Source organism: Coregonus lavaretus (assembly GCF_964263955.1).
Source record: "Coregonus lavaretus genome assembly, chromosome: 17".
NCBI lineage: Eukaryota > Metazoa > Chordata > Actinopteri > Salmoniformes > Salmonidae > Coregonus > Coregonus lavaretus.
The window spans coordinates 1,062,562-1,082,345 of NC_140004.1; the positions used below are offsets into that span (position 1 = coordinate 1,062,562).

Genomic DNA, 19,784 nt, shown 5'->3' on the forward strand with positions numbered 1-19,784 from the left:
CAACCAGCTTCATGAGGAATGCTTTTCCAACAGTCTTGAAGTAGTTCCCACATATGCTGAGCACTTGTTGGCTGCTTTTCCTTCACTCCAACTCATCCCAAACCATCTCAACTGGGTTGAGGTCGGGTGATTGTAGAGGCCAGGTCATCTGATGCAGCACTCCATCACTCTCCTTTTTGGTCAAATAGCCCTTACACAGCCTGGAGGTGTGTTTTGGGTCATTGTCCTGTTGAAAAACAAATGATAGTCCCACTAAGCGCAAACCAGATGGGATGGCGTATCGCTGCAGAATGCTGGTGGTAGCCATGCTGGTTAAGTGTGCCTTGAATTCTAAATAAATCATTGACAGTGTCACCAGCAAAGCACCCCCACACCATCACACCTCCTCCTCCTCCATGCTTCACGGTGGGACCCACACATGCGGAGATCATCCGTTCTCCTACTCTGCGTCTCACAAAGACATGGCGGTTGGAACCAAAAATCTCAAATTTGGACTCATCATACCAAAGAACAGATTTCCACCGGTCTAATGTCCATTGCTTGTGTTTCTTGTCCCAAGCAAGTCTCTTCTTATTATTGGTGTCCTTTAGTAGAAGTTTCTTTGCAGCAATTCGACCATGAAGGCCTGATTCACGCAGTCTCCTCTGAACAGTTGATGTTGAGATGTGTCTGTTCCTTGAACTCTGTGAAGCATTTATTTGGGCTGCAATCTTGAACTTATCCTCTGCAGCAGAGGTAACTCTGGGTCTTCCATTCCTGTGGCGGTCCACATGAGAGCGAGTTTCATCATAGCGCTTGATGGTTTTTGCGACTGCACTTGAAGAAACTTTCAAAGTTCTTGAAATTGTCAGGATTGACTGACCTTCATGTCTTAAAGTAATGATGGACTGTTGTTTCTCTTTGCTTATTTGAGCTGTTCTTGCCATAATATAGACTTTGTCTTTTACCAAATAGGGCTATCTTCGGTATACCCCCCCACCTGTTTAAGGAAAGACATTCCACAAATTCACTTTTAACATGGCACACCTGTTAATTTAAATGCATTCCAGGTGACTACCTCATGAAGCTGGTTGAGAGAATGCCAAGAGTGTGCAAAGCTGTCAAGGCAAAGGGTGGCTACTTTGAAGAATCTCAAATCTATTTTGATTTGTTTAACACTTTTTTCGTTACTACATGATTCCATGTGTTATTTCATAGTTTTGATGTCTTCACTATTATTCTACAATGTAGAAAATAGTCAAAATAAAGAAAAACCCTTGACTGAGTAGGTGTCCAAGCTTTTGACTGGTACTGTAATTAGTATTGAATATTTAAATGCAGCCTCAAGCATGGCAATAGCAAAAGGGCCAACAGACAGTGAATAAATATACGTGAGTAAGGACTAATCAACAACTAGCAACTGATGCATTTAAAGGCAGTATCAGTTGAGGTCCATAGATACAATCAATGAACAAATTTGCCAAATGAGTTGTGCATTTCATGGATGGTTCTGACTTATGGGTACAGAAAAGGAACATGTTGCGGTGCAATCCCCTAAAAGTGTCTGTGTGAATGTGTTTTTCCAGGGGCGAGTCGTGGTGTCCAGTGAGGTGTATCAATTTGGTACAGCTGTATGTGTATTCAACAGAACATACCTCTGAGAATTCTCTCCTCGTAACAGCGTAGAAAGTCCCAGATGCGTACGGTTCCGTCGTCAGAGCAAGTGGCAAATTTATTATCCGTAGGTGAGAAACTGAAGACAGAGTGAGGCAGGAAGAGAATCAACAATGCAGGAAGACACAGTTGGGCTCCCAGGGTCAAATCCTAGTACAACCCAGTACAGTTCAACCACTTATGGGGGCCATTTCCTGGGCACATCAGCAACCTCTCCCTCTAGCTGTGTATTGGCATTTAACAAAATTCACAAAAGGTTTAGCTGACCAGTGATAGAAACCCAGACAAAACAGTGTTGCCCCACAACTAACACGTTACATCATTACACTACAACGTATCTACCCAAAACGTAACACTTATCAACCTGTATAACCATAAAAAACAAACTACACTCAGATAGGTCTAAACTGTAAGCCAAAAGCAATCTTCACACTAGACGTAAGCCCAAGTTAAATGAATCTTCCTCAGTTTACACAAGCATTACCGTCTGAACTCCACCGCAAATGACCAATACCTACAAGTGTAATGACCCTACACTAAAGCAACAGGTAAGCAATCCAGCAACAACAAAAAATATCTATCATCCCTAAATCAGTCAAAATTCTGAACTAAATCCTAACCTGCCCTTCTTATCAAAATGCAAAATATCTGCCAGCCATTCATGCTCTTCAACAACTCTTGCCCAGTCCCATTGCGGTCCTACCCACCTGCCCTATTCCCTTCAGTGTTTAGACTGAGGTGATCAGAATAGTGAACGCAATATGGCGAAGGCTCTGCCATGCCCTCCAATAGGCCTAGTGAAATGTTGGCCATAATGCATGATCTAATCAGATTTGTGCAAAGGGGGCTAGGTGAAAGGGAGCAACCAAAATGTAACTAGGATGTCTCGGGTTAGATTACAGATAGAGCCTTAATATTTGTTGAGATACAGTGGGGAAAAAAAGTATTTAGTCAGCCACCAATTGTGCAAGTTCTCCCACTTAAAAAGATGAGAGGCCTGTAATTTTCATCATAGGACACGTCAACTATGACAGACAAAATGAGAAAAAAAATTTCTCCAGAAAATCACATTGTAGGATTTTTAATGAATGTATTTGCAAATTATGGTGGAAAATAAGTATTTGGTCAATAACAAAAGTTTCTCAATACTTTGTTATATACCCTTTGTTGGCAATGACACAGGTCAAACGTTTTCTGTAAGTCTTCACAAGGTTTTCACACACTGTTGCTGGTATTTTGGCCCATTCCTCCATGCAGATCTCCTCCAGAGCAGTGATGTTTTGGGGCTGTCGCTGGGCAACATGGACTTTCAACTCCCTCCAAAGATTTTCTATGGGGTTGTTGAGATCTGGAGACTGGCTAGGCCACTCCAGGACCTTGAAATGCTTCTTACGAAGCCACTCCTTCGTTGCCCGGGCGGTGTGTTTGGGATCATTGTCATGCTGAAAGACCCAGACACGTTTCATCTTCAATGCCCTTGCTGATGGAAGGAGGTTTTCACTCAAAATCTCACGATACATGGCCCCATTCATTCTTTCCTTTACACGGATCAATCGTCCTGGTCCCTTTGCAGAAAAACAGCCCCAAAGCATGATGTTTCCACCCCCATGCTTCACAGTAGGTATGGTGTTCTTTGGATGCAACTCAGCATTCTTTGTCCTCCAAACACGACGAGTTGAGTTTTTACCAAAAAGTTATATTTTGGTTTCATCTGACCATATGACATTCTCCCAATCCTCTTCTGGATCATCCAAATGCACTCTAGCAAACTTCAGACGGGCCTGGACATGTACTGGCTTAAGCAGGGGGACACGTCTGGCACTGCAGGATATGAGTCCCTGGCGGCGTAGTGTGTTACTGATGGTAGGCTTTGTTACTTTGGTCCCAGCTCTCTGCAGGTCATTCACTAGGTCCCCCCGTGTGGTTCTGGGATTTTTGCTCACCGTTCTTGTGATCATTTTGACCCCACGGGGTGAGATCTTGCGTGGAGCCCCAGATCGAGGGAGATTATCAGTGGTCTTGTATGTCTTCCATTTCCTAATAATTGCTCCCACAGTTTATTTCTTCAAACCAAGCTGCTTACCTATTGCAGATTCAGTCTTCCCAGCCTGGTGCAGGTCTACAATTTTGTTTCTGGTGTCCTTTGACAGCTCTTTGGTCTTGGCCATAGTGGAGTTTGGAGTGTGATTGTTTGAGGTTGTGGACAGGTGTCTTTTATACTGATAACAAGTTCAAACAGGTGCCATTAATACAGGTAACGAGTGGAGGACAGAGGAGCCTCTTAAAGAAGAAGTTACAGGTCTGTGAGAGCCAGAAATCTTGCTTGTCTGTAGGTGACCAAATACTTATTTTCCACCATAATTTGCAAATAATTCATAAAAGATCCTACAATGTGATTTTCTGGATGTTTTTCCTCAATTTGTCTGTCATAGTTGACGTGTACCTATGATGAAAATTACAGGCCTCTCTCATCTTTTTAACTGGGAGAACTTGCACAATTGGTGGCTGACTAAATACTTTTTTTCCCCACTGTATGTCCCAGGCGATCTGTTGTGTACTGTGTAGATCTAGCAATATATACACTTTACAGAATGGAAATGATAGGCAGTGGCTGTGGCACCATATCATTGCCAGATTTGCAGAGTTTAGGCTTATGTCTGAAAACATCAGAGAAATAGATTTTCAAATGTTGTGTCCCTTTTACAGCGTCATGAGGTCGTGAAGTCCTGTCAGTCAAACAGATAATGTGGCTCCATCTGTAGTTGGAGCAACAGTTGCAGCATGGTGATAAAGTGAGGTATTAGGCCAATGTACTATAGCCCTCGTGACCCCGCAGAAACCTGACTTATACCAACACCAAAGATAGCCTACATGGCCCTGCTAACAAACACCTGTTGAACTTCTTGACTAGTTCCTTAATTGCCATCTTCAGGTTTGGAGCACATCCATCAATGCATGTATGATGTACAATTTTTCCAGGACTATGGCCACAGCCCTAAGATTATTTATTTTCCATTGGTCCTGGAGATTCAATGCACGTTCAACAACAACATTAAAAGTATCTCAGAAACATCAACATTCAAAGAAAATAAGTTATGGCATTGAGAAGTTATATATTAAAAACTGAAACTTTAAGTTTTGTGTTATACTTCAGAGGGAAATCCAGCATAAAACCCTATTCACAATCTTTATTGATTATTTTCGTAAAGCTCCATGAAGGCAAAACCACCAAAGGTAGAAATATACAGCAAAGGCAACTTTTTATGCAATAAATCCCTCTCAACTGCACCGCCCCATTCAATGTAGATTTAACTGTCAATATACCAGGGGGTTTGGGATGGTGGATAGTCAAAGCGACCTTGTGGGTTGTGTGGGAATTGAAAGTTGATAGCCAACTGCTCTAACCCCAGAGGCAATTTGGTTGTGTTTTTGGCAGAAATAGTCTTTATTCAAAAGCTATGGGGTCACGTGTGGATGTGGGTTTTGTCACTAGGATAGATTCAACAGCAGACAATGTGGGGTGGCAATTTTAGTGGTTTCAAAAGGTGGGGGATTGTAGACATGCGTTTGCTTACACCTCAAAAACCTTCAAATCAACCATGGGACCTTTGTGAAGTATGTGTGTGGACCAGGGTTTCCGGTGGCATTTTAATTTACAGGACATTTGAGAAATGTACCTGACCCATATGCATTGGGTGCGTAACCTGATTAGGGTGTCCACCCACGGTGCTCAGAATGACAAATCACATTTAGATTATGGTGATTCATATTAACAGAACATGCAAGTCAAGGATGCAACGATGTGATGTCTTTCTTACTGCCTCCAGCTCATTGCAAAGTGGTGTGTGAAGCTCTGATGAAGCCTGCCTTCCGTTGTCTATGCATTTGCTGTTTGAGATGCTGTAGCAGCAGCTCTCGTGCCGTCTGACAGATTTTCCACTTAAAGGTTCTGTATCTGTATGGTGTACGCGTGTGATAAATAAGATGCATAACGAATATACTGTACACGCGCACCAATCGAATTCCACTAAAATATGCAAATTAACCTATAGACTGATAAGCATGACCAGTCAAATCTATTTCCATCAATGAATAGGTTAAAGGGCATTATCCCGCAAAGGTATTTCTTCTTCTTCTCCCGGAAAATTGGCTGGCGGCAATTTTATTTATCGGCTTGGATTATTTTTTTTGTTGCCAAAAACTATTACTGGGTAGCGGAAACCCTGGTGTGGAGTGACCCTATGCGTGTGAGACGCCTTCCCCAAGGTCCATAAACGAAGAACAAGTTGGCCACATTCGAAACTCCCTATGTATGCAGTAACGTCAGGTGCAACCACTCCACTTCATTCTGTATACACTCTGTCCCTCTGGGCCTATCTGTGTAAACCAATAGCATTAACATGTGTCAATCCCTTTTGCGTATGGATATAGATAAACACTTTATTTAACAAGACCGTGAAAATCTACCTTTTCTGTACATAGTAGTTATGTATAGAAAAAAATCCAGATACACAACTCATCGTGAGCCACAGGCAATGATAATGACAATAATAAGAATATCAAAAAGAGATCAGTGCAGTGTCGTGAAAGCACACACGTACATCTATTAATCATTATTGGGGGAAACAGCAGTAACAGTCTGGGGTTAACTACAAAAAATGGTAGATTGGATATAGACCTGGCCTCTCTAATCGCCTCCTTGTGAGCCTGGAACATCTTGACGTTGTTCATGTTGGACTGCCAGTATTTGACGTAGCCGCCGTGGTCGGCTGTCAACATCCACATGTCGTTGTGAGACCAGGTCATGGCCCGCACAGGGCTGTCATGGGCCTGAGGGGAGGAGAGACAGACAGAGCGAGCACCAGAACCAAAAACACAGGGTTGGATAAAAATTTTTTAAAGACAGTGGATATACCGATTTCATGTGGTTCAGAACTGCTGAATACACATTTCAGAAGTTTTAAGTTAATTGTAAAGTGTTGTAAAAGGGTGGATTCAATGTTTACCTGTAAGATGGTCTCAAAGTTGAAGGTGAGTCCGTTCCACAAGGTGAACTCCCCACTGGAGGCTCCGGTGACAAGTCGCCTCCCCTCAGGAGTCCACTGTGAACAAGGCAGAGAGGGGTGGAGGAGAGGAGGAGATATGGAGAAAAGGGGGGAGTTGAAGAATAGTTGATTTAATTGAAAGGAGTAATAAAAAAGGTAACAAAAATAGATAAGGGAGACACTGAACTTAGTAATCACATTCTTAAGTTTGGATATACACTGTATACAGTGAGGGGAAAAAAGTATTTGATCCCCTGCTGATTTTGTATGTTTGCCCACTGACAAAGAAATTATCAGTCTATAATTTTAATGGTAGGTTTATTTGAACAGTGAGAGACAGAATAACAACAAAAAAATCCAGAAAAACGCATGTCAAAAATGTTATAAATTGATTTGCATTTTAATTAGGGAAATAAGTATTTGACCCCCTCTCAATCAGAAAGATTTCTGGCTCCCAGGTGTCTTTTATACAGGTAACGAGCTGAGATTAGGAGCACACTCTTAAAGGGAATGCTCCTAATCTCAGTTTGTCACCTGTATAAAAGACACCTGTCAACAGAAGCAATCAATCAATCAGATTCCAAACTCTCCACCATGGCCAAGACTAAAGAGCTCTCCAAGGATGTCAGGGACAAGATTGTAGACCTACACAAGGCTGGAATGGGCTACAATACCATCGGCAAGCAGCTTGGTGTGAAGGTGACAACAGTTGGTGCGATTATTCGCAAATGGAAGAAACACAAAAGAACTGTCAATCTCCCTCGGCCTGGGGCTCCATGCAAGATCTCACCTCGCGGAGTTGCAATGATCATGAGAACGGTGAGGAATCAGCCCAGAACTACACGGGAGGATCTTGTCAATGATCTCAAGGCAGCTGGGACCATAGTCACCAAGAAAACAATTGGTAACACACTACGCCATGAAGGACTGAAATCCCGCAGCGCCCGCAAGGTCCCCCTGCTCAAGAAAGCAGATATACAGGCCCGTCTGAAGTTTGCCAATGAACATCTGAATGATTCAGAGAAGAACTGGGTGAAAAATCAAGGTCTTTGGCATCAACTCAACTCGCCGTGTTTGGAGGAGGAGGAATGCTGCCTATGACCCCAAAAACACCATCCCCACCGTAAAACATGGAGGTGGAAACATTATGCTTTGGGGGTGTTTTTCTGCTAAGGGGACAGGACAACTTCACCGCATCAAAGGGACGACGGACGGGGCCATGTACCATCAAATCTTGGGTGAGAACCTCCTTCCCTCAGCCAGGGCATTGAAAATGGGTCGTGGATGGGTTTCCAGCATGACAATGATCCAAAACACACGGCCAAGGCAACAAAGGAGTGGCTGAAGAAGAAGCATATTAAGGTCCTGGAGTGGCCTAGCCAGTCTCCAGACCTTAATCCCATAGAAAATCTGTGGAGGGAGCTGAAGGTTCGAGTTGCCAAACGTCAGCCTCGAAACCTTAATGACTTGGAGAAGATCTGCAAAGAGGAGTGGGACAAAATCCCTCCTGAGATGTGTGCAAACCTGGTGGCCAACTACAAGAAACGTCTGACCTCTGTGATTGCCAACAAGGGTTTTGCCACCAAGTACTAAGTCATGTTTTGCAGAGGGGTCAAATACTTATATCCCTCATTAAAATGCAAATAAATTTATAACATTTTTGACATGCGTTTTTCTGGATTTTTTTGTTGTTATTCTGTCTCTCACTGTTCAAATATACCTACCATTAAAATTATAGACTGATCATTTCTTTGTCAGTGGGCAAACGTACAAAATCAGCAGGGGATCAAATACTTTTTTCCCCTCACTGTGTGTGTGTGTGTGTGTATGTATATATATATATATATATATATATATATATATATATATATATATATATATATATATATATATATATATATATATATATATATATACACATACATACACACAGTGCATTCGGAAAGTATTCAGACCCCTTCACTATTTCCACATTTAGTTAAGTTACAGCCTTATTCTAAAATTGATTAAATTGTTTTTTTTTCTCATCAATCTACACACAATACCCCATAATGACAAAGCAAAAAACATTTTTTAGAAATGTTTTCAAGAAATAAGAATCAATTTTTGGTACATTTACATAAGTATTCAAACCCTTTACTCAGTACTTTGTTGAAGCACCATTGGCAGAGATTACAGCCTCGAGTCTTCTTGGGTATGACACTACAAGCTTGGCACACCTTTATTTGGGGAGTTCTTCTCTGCAGATCCTCTGAAGCTCTTTCAGGTTGGATGGAGAGTGTCGCTGCACAGTCATTTTCAGGTCTCTCTAGAGAAGTTCGATGGCCCAGGCTCTGGCTGGGCCACTCAAGGATATTCAGAGACTTTTCCCAAAGCCACTCCTGCATTGTCTTGGCTGTGTGCTTAGGGTCGTTGTCCTGTTGGAAGGTGAACCTTCGCCCCAGTCTGAGATCCAGGTATTGGCCAGGTGATGAGCGGTGCCTGGTTTCCTCCAGACGTGATGCTTGGCATTCAGGTAAAAAAGTTAAATCTAGGTTCCATCAGACCAGGGAATCTTGTTTCTCATAGACTCAGAGTCCTTTAGGTGCCTTTTGGCAAACTCCAAGCGGGTTGCCATGTGCCTTTTACTAAGGAGTTGTTTCCATCTGGTCACTCTACCATAAAGGCCTGATTGGTGGAGCGCTGCAGAGATGGTTGTCCTTCTGGAAGGTTCTCCCATCTCCAGAGGAACTCTGGAGCTCTGTCAGAGTGACCATCAGGTTCTTGGTCACCTCCCTGACCAAGGCCCTTCTCCCCCGATTGCTCAGTTTGGCCGGGCGGCCAGCTCTAGGAAGAGTCTTGGTGGTTCCAAACTTCTTCCATTTAAGAATGATGGAGGCCACTGTGTTCTTGGGGACCTTCAATGCTGCAGACATTTTTTGGAACCCTTCCCCAGATCTGTCCTCGACACAATCCTGTCTCGGAGCTCTACGGACAATTCCTTTGACCGCATGGCTTAGTTTTTGCTCTGACATGCACTGTCAACTGTGGAACCTTATATAGACAGGTGTGTGCCTTTCCAAATCATGTCCAATCAATTGAATTTACCACAGGTGGACCCCAATCAAGTTGTAGAAACATCAAGGATGATCAATGGAAACAGGATGCACCTGTGTGTAGATTATTATTATAATTTTTTTTCATTATTTTAGAATAAGGCTGTAATGTAACAAAAAATAAGTAAAGGGGTCTGAATACTTTCCGCATGCAATGTACAAAAGTATGTGGACATCACTTCAAATGAGTGAATTCATCCATTTCAGCGGCACTCGTTGCTGACAGGTGTATAAAATCGAGCACACAGCCATTCTCCATTGACAAACATTGGCAGTAGAATGGCCTTACTGAAGAGCTCAGTGACTTATCGTGGCACCGTCATAGGATGCCACCTTTCCAACAAGTCAGCTCGTAAAATCTCTTCCCTGCTAGAGCTGCCCCGGTCAACTGTAACTGCTGTTATTGTGAAGTGGAAACATCTAGGAGCATACAATGACATTCTAGACGATTCTGCGCTTCCAACTTTGTGGCAACAGTTTGGGGAAGGCCCTTTCCTGTTTCAGCATGACAATGCCCCCGCACACAAAGCGAGGTCCATACAGAAATGGTTTGTCAAGATCGGTGTGGAAGAACTTGACTGGCCTGCACAGAGCCCTGACCTAATCCCCATCGAACACCTTTGGGATGAATTGGAAAGCCGACCCTGAGCCAGGCCTAATCGCCCAACATCAGTGCCCGACCTCACTAATGCTTTTGTGGCTAAATGGAAGCAAATCCCAGCAGCAATGTTCCAACATCTAGTGGAAAGCCTTCCCAGAAGAGTGGAGGCTGTTATAGCAGCAAAGAGGGGACCATCTCCATATTAATGCCCATGATTTTAGAATGAGATGTTCGATGAGCAGGTGTCCACATACCTTTGGTCATGTAGTGAATATTATGCAGAAAATGTGTACTACTCATTCATTACATTCACATTTTACATTTTAGTCATTTAGCAGACACTCTTATCCAGAGCGACTTACAGTTAGTGAGTGCATACATTATTATTATTATTTTTCATACTGGCCCCCCGTGGAAAGCGAACCCACAACCCTGGCGTTGCAAACGCCATGCTCTACCAACTGAGCTACATCTCTATGGCAGGGGTGTCAAACTCAATTCCTGGTGGGCCAAATGTGTGGATTTTCGCTCCTCCGTTGTACTTGATTGATCAACTAAGATCATCCCCTCACCTGGTTGTCTAGGTGTTAACTGGACACTAATTGGAAGGAAATAACAAAACCCAGCAGGAATATAACTTGACATACCTGCACTTTGGGCTTCACAGTCTCAGAGGGATAAAATAGTCTGCCTTGAACAGGTACGGAAAGTGTGTGAGAGGAGAGACTTACCCTTATGACAAAGACAGGGCACTTGACTTTGTTCGTGGAGGTTCGAACAAACTTTGTGGTGACTGCGTTCATGGGATAACTCACAATGCCCACAGGAGGAACAAGCTACAAGAGCCAGAGAAAGATAGGGACGGAAAAGGAGAGAGAAATGTCAACATCTTATCTAACAATGGGTACACAATTAATCAAATCCTGCCAGCAATAGGGACTCGCTAACACTCTGACACAGATTCATTGATAACATGTTTTCTTATTAGATTACTGACACCAGAAGGTCAAAAATTTTACTAAATCTTACAATCTGCCCATACTTACATCATTGTAACATCCTGCATCTGGTTGGATGGCACGTAAATCTCTGTGGTCTCGCTGCCACAAACGATTCTGTAGTCAAGGAAGAGAACATTTAAGGAACCAAAGGTCTTTGGATTCACATACATTCCAGCCAAATACATATAAACTTAGCAAAAAAAATGTACGTCATCTCACTGTCAACTGCGTTTATTTTCAGCAAACTTAACATGTGTAAATATTTGTATGAACATAACAAGATTCAACAACTGAGACAAACTGAACAAGTTCCACAGACATGTGACTAACATAAATGGAATAATGTGTCCCTGAACAAAGGGGAGGGGGGGTCAAAATCAAAAGTCAGTCAGTAAGTATCTGGTGTGGCCACCAGCTGCATTAAGTATTGCAATGCATCTCCTCCTCATGGACTGCACCAGATTTGCCAGTTATTTTTTATTTTGTATTTTTTTGGGGGGTAGATCAGCTTAATTTTGCAGATAGATTGTAACTTCCATCAATGTAATTGTCTACATCACTTCCAATCCCCCATGTTTTTTATATATATATATATATACACTCCCCTTTATTACTTTTCAACCCCGCCATCCTTTCCCTACTTGGGGTAAATTAGTGAACAACAATGCCCAGGCCTCTACTTCCAGCCTATACTTACTATCTACACCTTATGGACACAGTCAATTTTACAATAATTCTATTTTATTTGTTTTTGCTCCTGAACTACTTCTACTCTCAACCTCTCCGATCATTTTCATGATGTCCATCCGGTTTGCTTCTATATGCCATATCTTTCTAACTGTGCTCTTTCCCAAAAGCTCCCAACATACAACCCATATACTTATTATGGACACAGTATGCTTACATTATTAGTTGTTATTTGTTATTAGTCCCATCCTTCAACTCCATTCAATACCTCCCATCTATCTCTTAACACCATCCATATAGGATTTCTATTTGCCATATATATTTCAACCGTACTGTGATGTTTTACAAAAGTTCTGAACCTTTCTATTCTCATTGCTTCTACAGATTGTGAATTTAAAAAACATTTTTGCTAAAAGTATTATATTATTGATCGATTGACTATGACTTTTCAGATCACCCAGTAATGCTATCTGCAAGGATAGCTCCAGGTAAATATTGCAATCCTTTAGCCAATCCTGGACCTGTGTCCAAAAACAAGCTACAAATGGACAGAACCAAAACAAATGATCTAATGATTCTGCAATTTTGCAATCTATATGGGACGGCTGTCAATCCTTTGGTCCTTAAGTGAAACTGATATACTTTTTTTTATTTATCACAGTTTTCCTTAACCAATTATGTTCTTTAATGCAAGGCCGACAGACAAGTTCCTTACTTTCTCCCCCTTTCACTTTCCTCTTCCACTTTTGCGGTAAGGCTGCCAGTTCTTGCTGTGAGATGTTACCCCACTCTTCCACCAAGGCACCTGCAAGTTCCCGGACATTTCTGGGGGGAATGGCCCTAGCCCTCACCCTCCGATCCAACAGGTCCCAGACGTGCTCAATGGGATTGAGATCCGGGCTCTTTGCTGGCCATGGCAGAACACTGACATTCCTGTCTTGAAGGAAATCACGCACAGAACGAGCAGTATGGCTGGTGGCATTGTCATGCTGGAGGGTCATGTCAGGATGAGCCTGCAGGAAGGGTACCACATGAGGGAGGAGGATGTCTTCCCTGTAATGCACAGCGTTGAGATTGCCTGCAATGACAACAAGCTCAGTCCGATGATGCTGTGACACACCGCCCCAGACCATGACGGACATTCCACCTCCAAATCGATCCCGCTCCAGAGTACAGGCCTCGGTGTAATGCTCATTCCTTCGACGATAATTGCGAATCCGACCATCACCCCTGGTGAGACAAAACCGCGACTCGTCAGTGAAGAGCACTTTTTGCCAGTCCTGTCTGGGTTTGTGCCCATAGGCGACATTGTTGCCGGTGATGTCTGGTGAGGACATGCCTTACAACAGGCCTACAAGCCCTAAGTCCGGGCTCTCTCAGCCTATTGCGGACAGTCTGAGCACTGATGGAGGGATTGTGCGTTCCTGGTGTAACTCGGGCAGTTGTTGTTGCCATCCTGTACCTGTCCCGCAGGTGTGATGTTCAGATGTACCGATCCTGTGCAGGTATTGTTACACGTGGTCTGCCACTGCGAGGACGATCAGCTGTCCGTCCTGTCTCCCTGTATCGCTGTCTTAGGTTTCTCACAGTAAGGACATTGCAATGTATTGCCCTGGCCACATCTGCAGTCCTCATGCCTCCTTGCAGCATGCCTAAGGCACGTTCACGCAGATGAGCAGGGACCCTGGGCATCTTTCTTTTTGTGTTTTTCAGAGTCAGTAGAAAGGCCTCTTCAGTGTCCTAAGTTTTCATAACTGTGACCTTAATTGCCTACCGTCTGTAAGCTGTTAGTGTCTTAACGACCGTTCCACAGGTGCATGTTCAATAATTGTTTATGGTTAATTGAACAAGCATGGGAAACAGTGTTTAAACCCTTTACAATGAAGATCTGTGAAGTTATTTGGATTTTTACAATTATCATCTTTGAAAGACAGGGTCCTGAAAAAGGGTAGTTTCTTTTTTTGCTGAGTTTACATGGGAGTAAGTGCTCAAGAACAGCGTCTCTGAGCTCATGGTCATGTCTGAGCGTGGATATTTGAAACTGTTTCAATATGTCAAGCTATCTGAAGGATGTGTGCGTGTTTGTGCCCAAAGTCGAGTTTCTCTAGAAACACGACTACTGACTGAGTTTTGGTGCCTAGAAACATTTAGTTCACTGAGTAGGTCACAAAATAACCCAAAAACAGATGCTTCATGTCACGTCCATTACCTCTAGATGCCTGATGACCGAGGGGTTGTAGTCAATGGTCTTGCGGTTGACAGACTTCCGCATGCGCTTGCCGTCGAAGGTGAGCTGCTGCATGGCCTGCTGCTGGGCGAAGTCGGGCCGCTTGTAAAAGAGCTGCCGCGGCGCCTGGTGCTGGAACCGTGGCATGTGGAAGAACCGTGGCGGGGAGATGATGTCCGTCGCCATGGTGACTCTGCTGCTCCGCTAAACCTGCGGAGAGATGGAAGAGGGTGGTGAGAGGCGTTGGATTGGATGGTTGAAAAGTAATATCATAAATAGAGATAACAAAACGCAAAGCAGCATTTTCACAAAATACTTGGCTACTAAAGCACAAAAGCCAACTCATCTAACTGGGTCATACAGGTTTGTGTTTGCAGCCACTATTTAGGAGATTAATTATGCTGTAACCACAGATGAAAATTTCAGCGTCGGCCCACATAACTGATTAGGGATTGACTTTGCAACATTTCTCTACAAAGAATCAATATCACCACAAAACACCCACAATCATTTCTCCGAACAGTCAACTCATAAGTAGACACAGTCTAATTGCAGAGTTTTGTCTTTTCAAAAAAACAATAAGACATGACGCCATCCCCTGACTGAGCAGGCACACTAGGCACAGCAGAAACTGAGAACATACACCACAAGTGGGTAGTGATCAGAGTACTATACAGATCTATGATCAGCTTACCCAACCCCAAATATATTTTATTTATTTATTACGTTTATTTGTACAGGGACAATGTACAACAAAAAACAAAATCTCAGAAGTGAGAAGTGATGCGTTGCACAAGATTTAGCTAACAGCTTATTTACATCTGCAGTCCTTTTTAGGTCAACAAAAACCATCTGACCCTGGAGCAGCAGTGATAGACCTAATTGGTAGAAGTTGCCCATGTGATTATAGAGAGAAAATATACTTGCTTGACATGTATCAGTTCAGAGGAGTCTATGGCCAGCATACAATTATTCATTTAGATTAGTGATGGGTGAGCTTACAAATATTGGCAAGTCTAAAATAATGAGCGGCAAAAGTGTTGTTGCAACAGGTTTCCAAATGGTCTATGCCCATCACTCATAACAAAAGACAGGGAAAACTTAAACAAAAGAGCATGGCTTCAGTCATAAGAGCGCCGAGACAGGATTGTGTCGAGGCACAGATCTGGGGAAGGGTACCAAAAAATGTCTGCAGCATTGAAAGGCCCCAAGAACACAGTGGCCTCCTTAAATGGAATCACCAAGACTCTTCCTGGAGCTGGCCGCCCGGCCAAACTGAGCAATCGGGGTAGAAGGGCCTTGGTCAGGTAGGTGACCCGATGGTCAGTCTGACAGAGATCCAGAGTTCCTCTGTGGAGATGGGAGAATCTTCCAGAAGGACAACCATCTCTGCAGCACTCCACCAAATCAGGCCTTTATGGTAGAGCGGCCAGACGGAAGCCATTCCTCAGTGAAAGGCACATGACAGCCCGCTTGGAGTTTGCCAAAAGGCACCTCTCAGACCATGAGAAACAAGATTCTCTGGTCTGATTAAACCAATATCGAACTCTTTGGCCTGAATGCCAAACGTCACGTCTGGAGGAAACCAGGCACCATGCTTACGGTGAAGCATGGTGGTGGCAGCATCATGCTGTGGGGATGTTTTTCAGCGGCAGGGACTGGTAGACTAGTCAGGATCGAGGGAAAGATGGCCGGAGCGCTCAGGACCTCAGGCTGGGGCGAAGGTTCACCTTCCAACAGCACAACGACCCTAAGCACACAGCCGACAATGCAGGAGTGGCTTCAGGACAAGTCTCTGAATGTCCTTGAGTGGCCCAGCCAGAGGCTGAACTTGAACCCGATCGAACATCTCTGGAGAGACCTGAAAATAGCTGTGCAGCGACACTCCCCGTCCAACCTGACAGAGCTTGAGAGGATCTGCAGAGAAGAATGGGAGAAACTCCCCAAATACAGGTGTGCCAAGCTTGTAGCGTCATACCCAAGAAGACTTGAGGCTGTAATCGCTGCCAAAGGTGCTTCAACAAAGTACTGAGTAAAGGGTCTGAATACTTATGTAAATGTGATATTTCCGTTTTTTTGCTTTGTCATTATCAGGTATTGTGTGTAGATTGATGAGGGGGAAAAAACAATTTAATCCATTTTAGAATAAGGCTGTAACGTAACAAAATGCGGGAAACGTCAAGGGGTCTGAATACTTTCTGAATGCACTGTAGCCATGTTATTTTTACTCTTTATTTTTATTCATTATTCACTGTGCCCATTATTACAAAAATGTATCTTATCTTTAACTCTGCATTGTTGGAAAAGGTCACGTAAGTAAGCATTTTACTATGAGTTTACACCGGTTGTCTACGAAGCATGTGACAAATACAATTATTTGATTTGACAATCGTGCACAAGCATATTCAACTGTACATTGAACCTATGGTGAACCTAGGTGTATAGAAGGCCTGCCATGAGCACAATTCCAAACAGGAAAGCAACAGTCAGTCTACGCTATACAAGTGACGTCATCCTACGTCATACTTCCGGTTCCTGTCCCCTAATCTTTTGAATTGGCTTGCCAATTGTATCATCAAACTCGTGAAAATGCGGTCATTTAAGAAAGTGGTTCTCAACTGGTTTTGCCTCGAACTAAATTGAACCAGGTTGTCTCAGTCGCAACCCAATATACGCATGGAGAAAAAGAAACATTCTCCCAAAATGCAACCTGGATATCTATTTTTAACGCTATATTGATAGTAAATGTAGCAATTATATGACAAGAGAACAACACTCCTACCTTTTTCATTGTCATTAATTATATTTTTATAGCCTACAATAATTCAATTTTGCCAATATTCGTGATGACTAATGGTAATAAGCTCACTGGTTTCAGACCACAAAATCAACCAAATTCAATAAATAGCGCTGCTAATAGGTTCTAACTGTGATTGAAGAAAAATAGTTCAGAGATTAAATGTAATAATATAAATAATATAATATGCCATTTAGCAGATGCTTTTATCCAAAGCGACTTAGTCATGTGTGCATACATTTTTACGTATGGGTGGTCCCGGGAATCAAACCCACTACCCTGGCGTTACAAGCACCATGCTCAACCAATTGAGCTACAGAGGACCACTAATTACTTTCTACCTGGCTTTAGTATTTTTTCTTATGTTTAAATTTTTTTACACCACACGACCCATTTAAAACTATATTTATGTTTGTGAATGAATTTACTACTGCCAAATGCCTTTTATTACGTTTTTGTGCTGAAGAACAATGCGCTACATTTTTCCCATTGAAGGCCATTCAAAAAGCCTACAAGCCAACTTCCTGGAAAATTATGCATCACTTTTTATTGTATTGCACCATGACCTTCATGTATGCTGCATGTAAGCAGTATCTGAGTGAGCTTTGCGCACCCCTCCTTCCACACTAACTCAGTAATTAGCCTAATAAATATGCCTACTACAGCAACGACATTCAGCACTGTACACACATTTGCGGACATCTCAATGTCAAAGAAAACACACTCCCGGACACCCTCTGTCTTTTACGCACAGCATAGGCATATTGCTAGCTTTTCATAAAGTAAAAACACCAGCCATGGACACAACACATTCTACACAACTAGAAGCCACACTAGGCACTTCGTTTTGCATGGCCTGGTGCCCCGGGTGGGCAGAGTTTGCACATTTTAGACCATTTCATTAGTCCTTAAGTGAAATCTCCTGGATCACCAGGCTAATGTGCAATTCATGACATTTTCACATGTAAATTGAAATGACCAATGAGCATTTTACAGACTGTGGCTTTAAAACAAACAGAACAGTTTTTATCTGTAAACTAAAAAAAAAATCACAATATTAGACCACACTAATTTCAAATAGGGTACAGGTGGCAAAATTGTCTCATTCTTAATAGGCCTAATTCATCACAATATCCCCTAGATGTGTCCAAAGTAAAAAATAATTTCATTTTGTGGATAACGACAGCTCATTACAACCAGCACAGACTAGGGAAGAAATATACAGTGAGCAATTGTCTCTTGTTGGATTTGGACAATTGACAACTTCCACTTATGTCCAAAAGTATGCTATACAAGCAGTTTAATTGACAAAAGTAACAAGCTGCCTAGTGAGGGCAACTATTCAATTCAAAAACGTTATTTGTACGCCTAGATTGGGTCCAAAATATAACTAACTGAGATGGGGGTGCAAAGCCAGCGTGGTTGGGAGCTAGCTAACTGGCATCAACTTCTAGCTAGCTAATTGATTACCACTGTCATTATGCCCAGTCAGTCATTCTCCTGGCGGTAACGTTAGTTAGTAAGCTAACGTTACCTAAAGTATTAGCTACAAAGATAGCTAGCTAGATAACTGTACCAGCTCTGGGGTCAGAATTTCTTGTAAAGGTAACGTTAGCGAGCTAACGGCACAAGAGGTTGATATGCTAGTTAACCAGCTAATGTTAATTAGCCATCTTAATTTACAGATCCTGGTGGGCAGTGCTCGACTGATAAGCTGGCTTGGTCGTTATCCAAGTTGAGGAACTTCAATAGTTTCATGACCCAACGAGTATCTTGTTCGGGGGAATCTAAGCCCAAAGTGAACTAACAACTTGATGTTAACAAGCCATTACAGTACTAGCATTGGAAATGGAAGAGGTGGTGGCTAGCTAACGACAACGTTAGCTTGCAGCACACTATTAAATATGAACAAAATAATTACGTTAGCTAGCTATCAAACTATTCAGGGATACGTTTACGGTGTGTGGACAGAAACTATTTCAAGGTTTGTGCGTAACACAAAACCGACAACACAATCCGTTCCTCTTCAAATGTATGTTTTGTACCGAATTGACAACACAATTAAATGGCGCCAGGTGGAAGTCTTTACAACAACAACGCAATGCTTAAAAACTCACCAACAATATCCAATGCAGAGTTATCTAGCTAGCTATGGATAACTAGATTCTTCTCAAATATACTATTTTTGAGAATCAAAGTTTGACAATATATCGGTTTGTCGCTTCTCGTGTTTAGCCACCTATTACGGCCTCTTCTTCGATGAGATTTAACGGCGGTTGGCATCCAATAAATATTGCATTACCGCCACCTACTTGACTGGAGTACAACTCCCTTATACTTTGCTTGAAAAAATAAATAATCAAATACTCTTCCATCTAACACTACACTCACCAAAAAAATAAAAAATAACACCACCCTACTCCACTATTTAAATCTATTTAGTCCTACCTCAGGCCAACAACCTGAAAGGATAGGACACCACCACTTAACACACCCTGTAACTCTTCTGATATCCTCAACCTGCCTCTCTCGCACAGGACATTTCTGATCCCCAGCCCCATGGGCACCCCTACAATTAACACATACCACTACTTTCCCCAATGCTACACATTCCTTTGTCTCATGCCCTTCTGCACACGTCTCACACCTATGAACCTACCTCCTACACACTGCTGCCA

At 42.6% G+C, this 19,784-nt stretch overlaps 1 protein-coding gene across 3 annotated transcripts in view; it reads right to left on the bottom strand.

The window, feature by feature from the left end:
• LOC311145089 (pre-mRNA 3' end processing protein WDR33-like) overlaps nucleotides 1-19,367 on the bottom strand; it is a 42,523-nt gene extending 23,156 nt beyond the window's left edge. For 2 of the 3 annotated variants that reach the window (XM_084181268.1, XM_084181267.1), the window contains exons 1-7: nucleotides 19,224-19,367; nucleotides 14,292-14,519; nucleotides 11,441-11,509; nucleotides 11,126-11,230; nucleotides 6,660-6,755; nucleotides 6,332-6,483; nucleotides 1,635-1,732 (exon numbers count right to left, since the gene is read on the bottom strand). In XM_084181268.1, the coding sequence (XP_084037394.1) occupies nucleotides 1,635-1,732; nucleotides 6,332-6,483; nucleotides 6,660-6,755; nucleotides 11,126-11,230; nucleotides 11,441-11,509; nucleotides 14,292-14,495 (724 nt within the window). In that variant the 5' untranslated portion in view covers nucleotides 14,496-14,519; nucleotides 19,224-19,367. The remainder of the gene's footprint in view (nucleotides 1-1,634; nucleotides 1,733-6,331; nucleotides 6,484-6,659; nucleotides 6,756-11,125; nucleotides 11,231-11,440; nucleotides 11,510-14,291; nucleotides 14,520-19,223) is intronic. The other variant, XM_084181266.1, reaches the window with a different exon arrangement.
• Nucleotides 19,368-19,784: the final 417 nt, after the last annotated feature.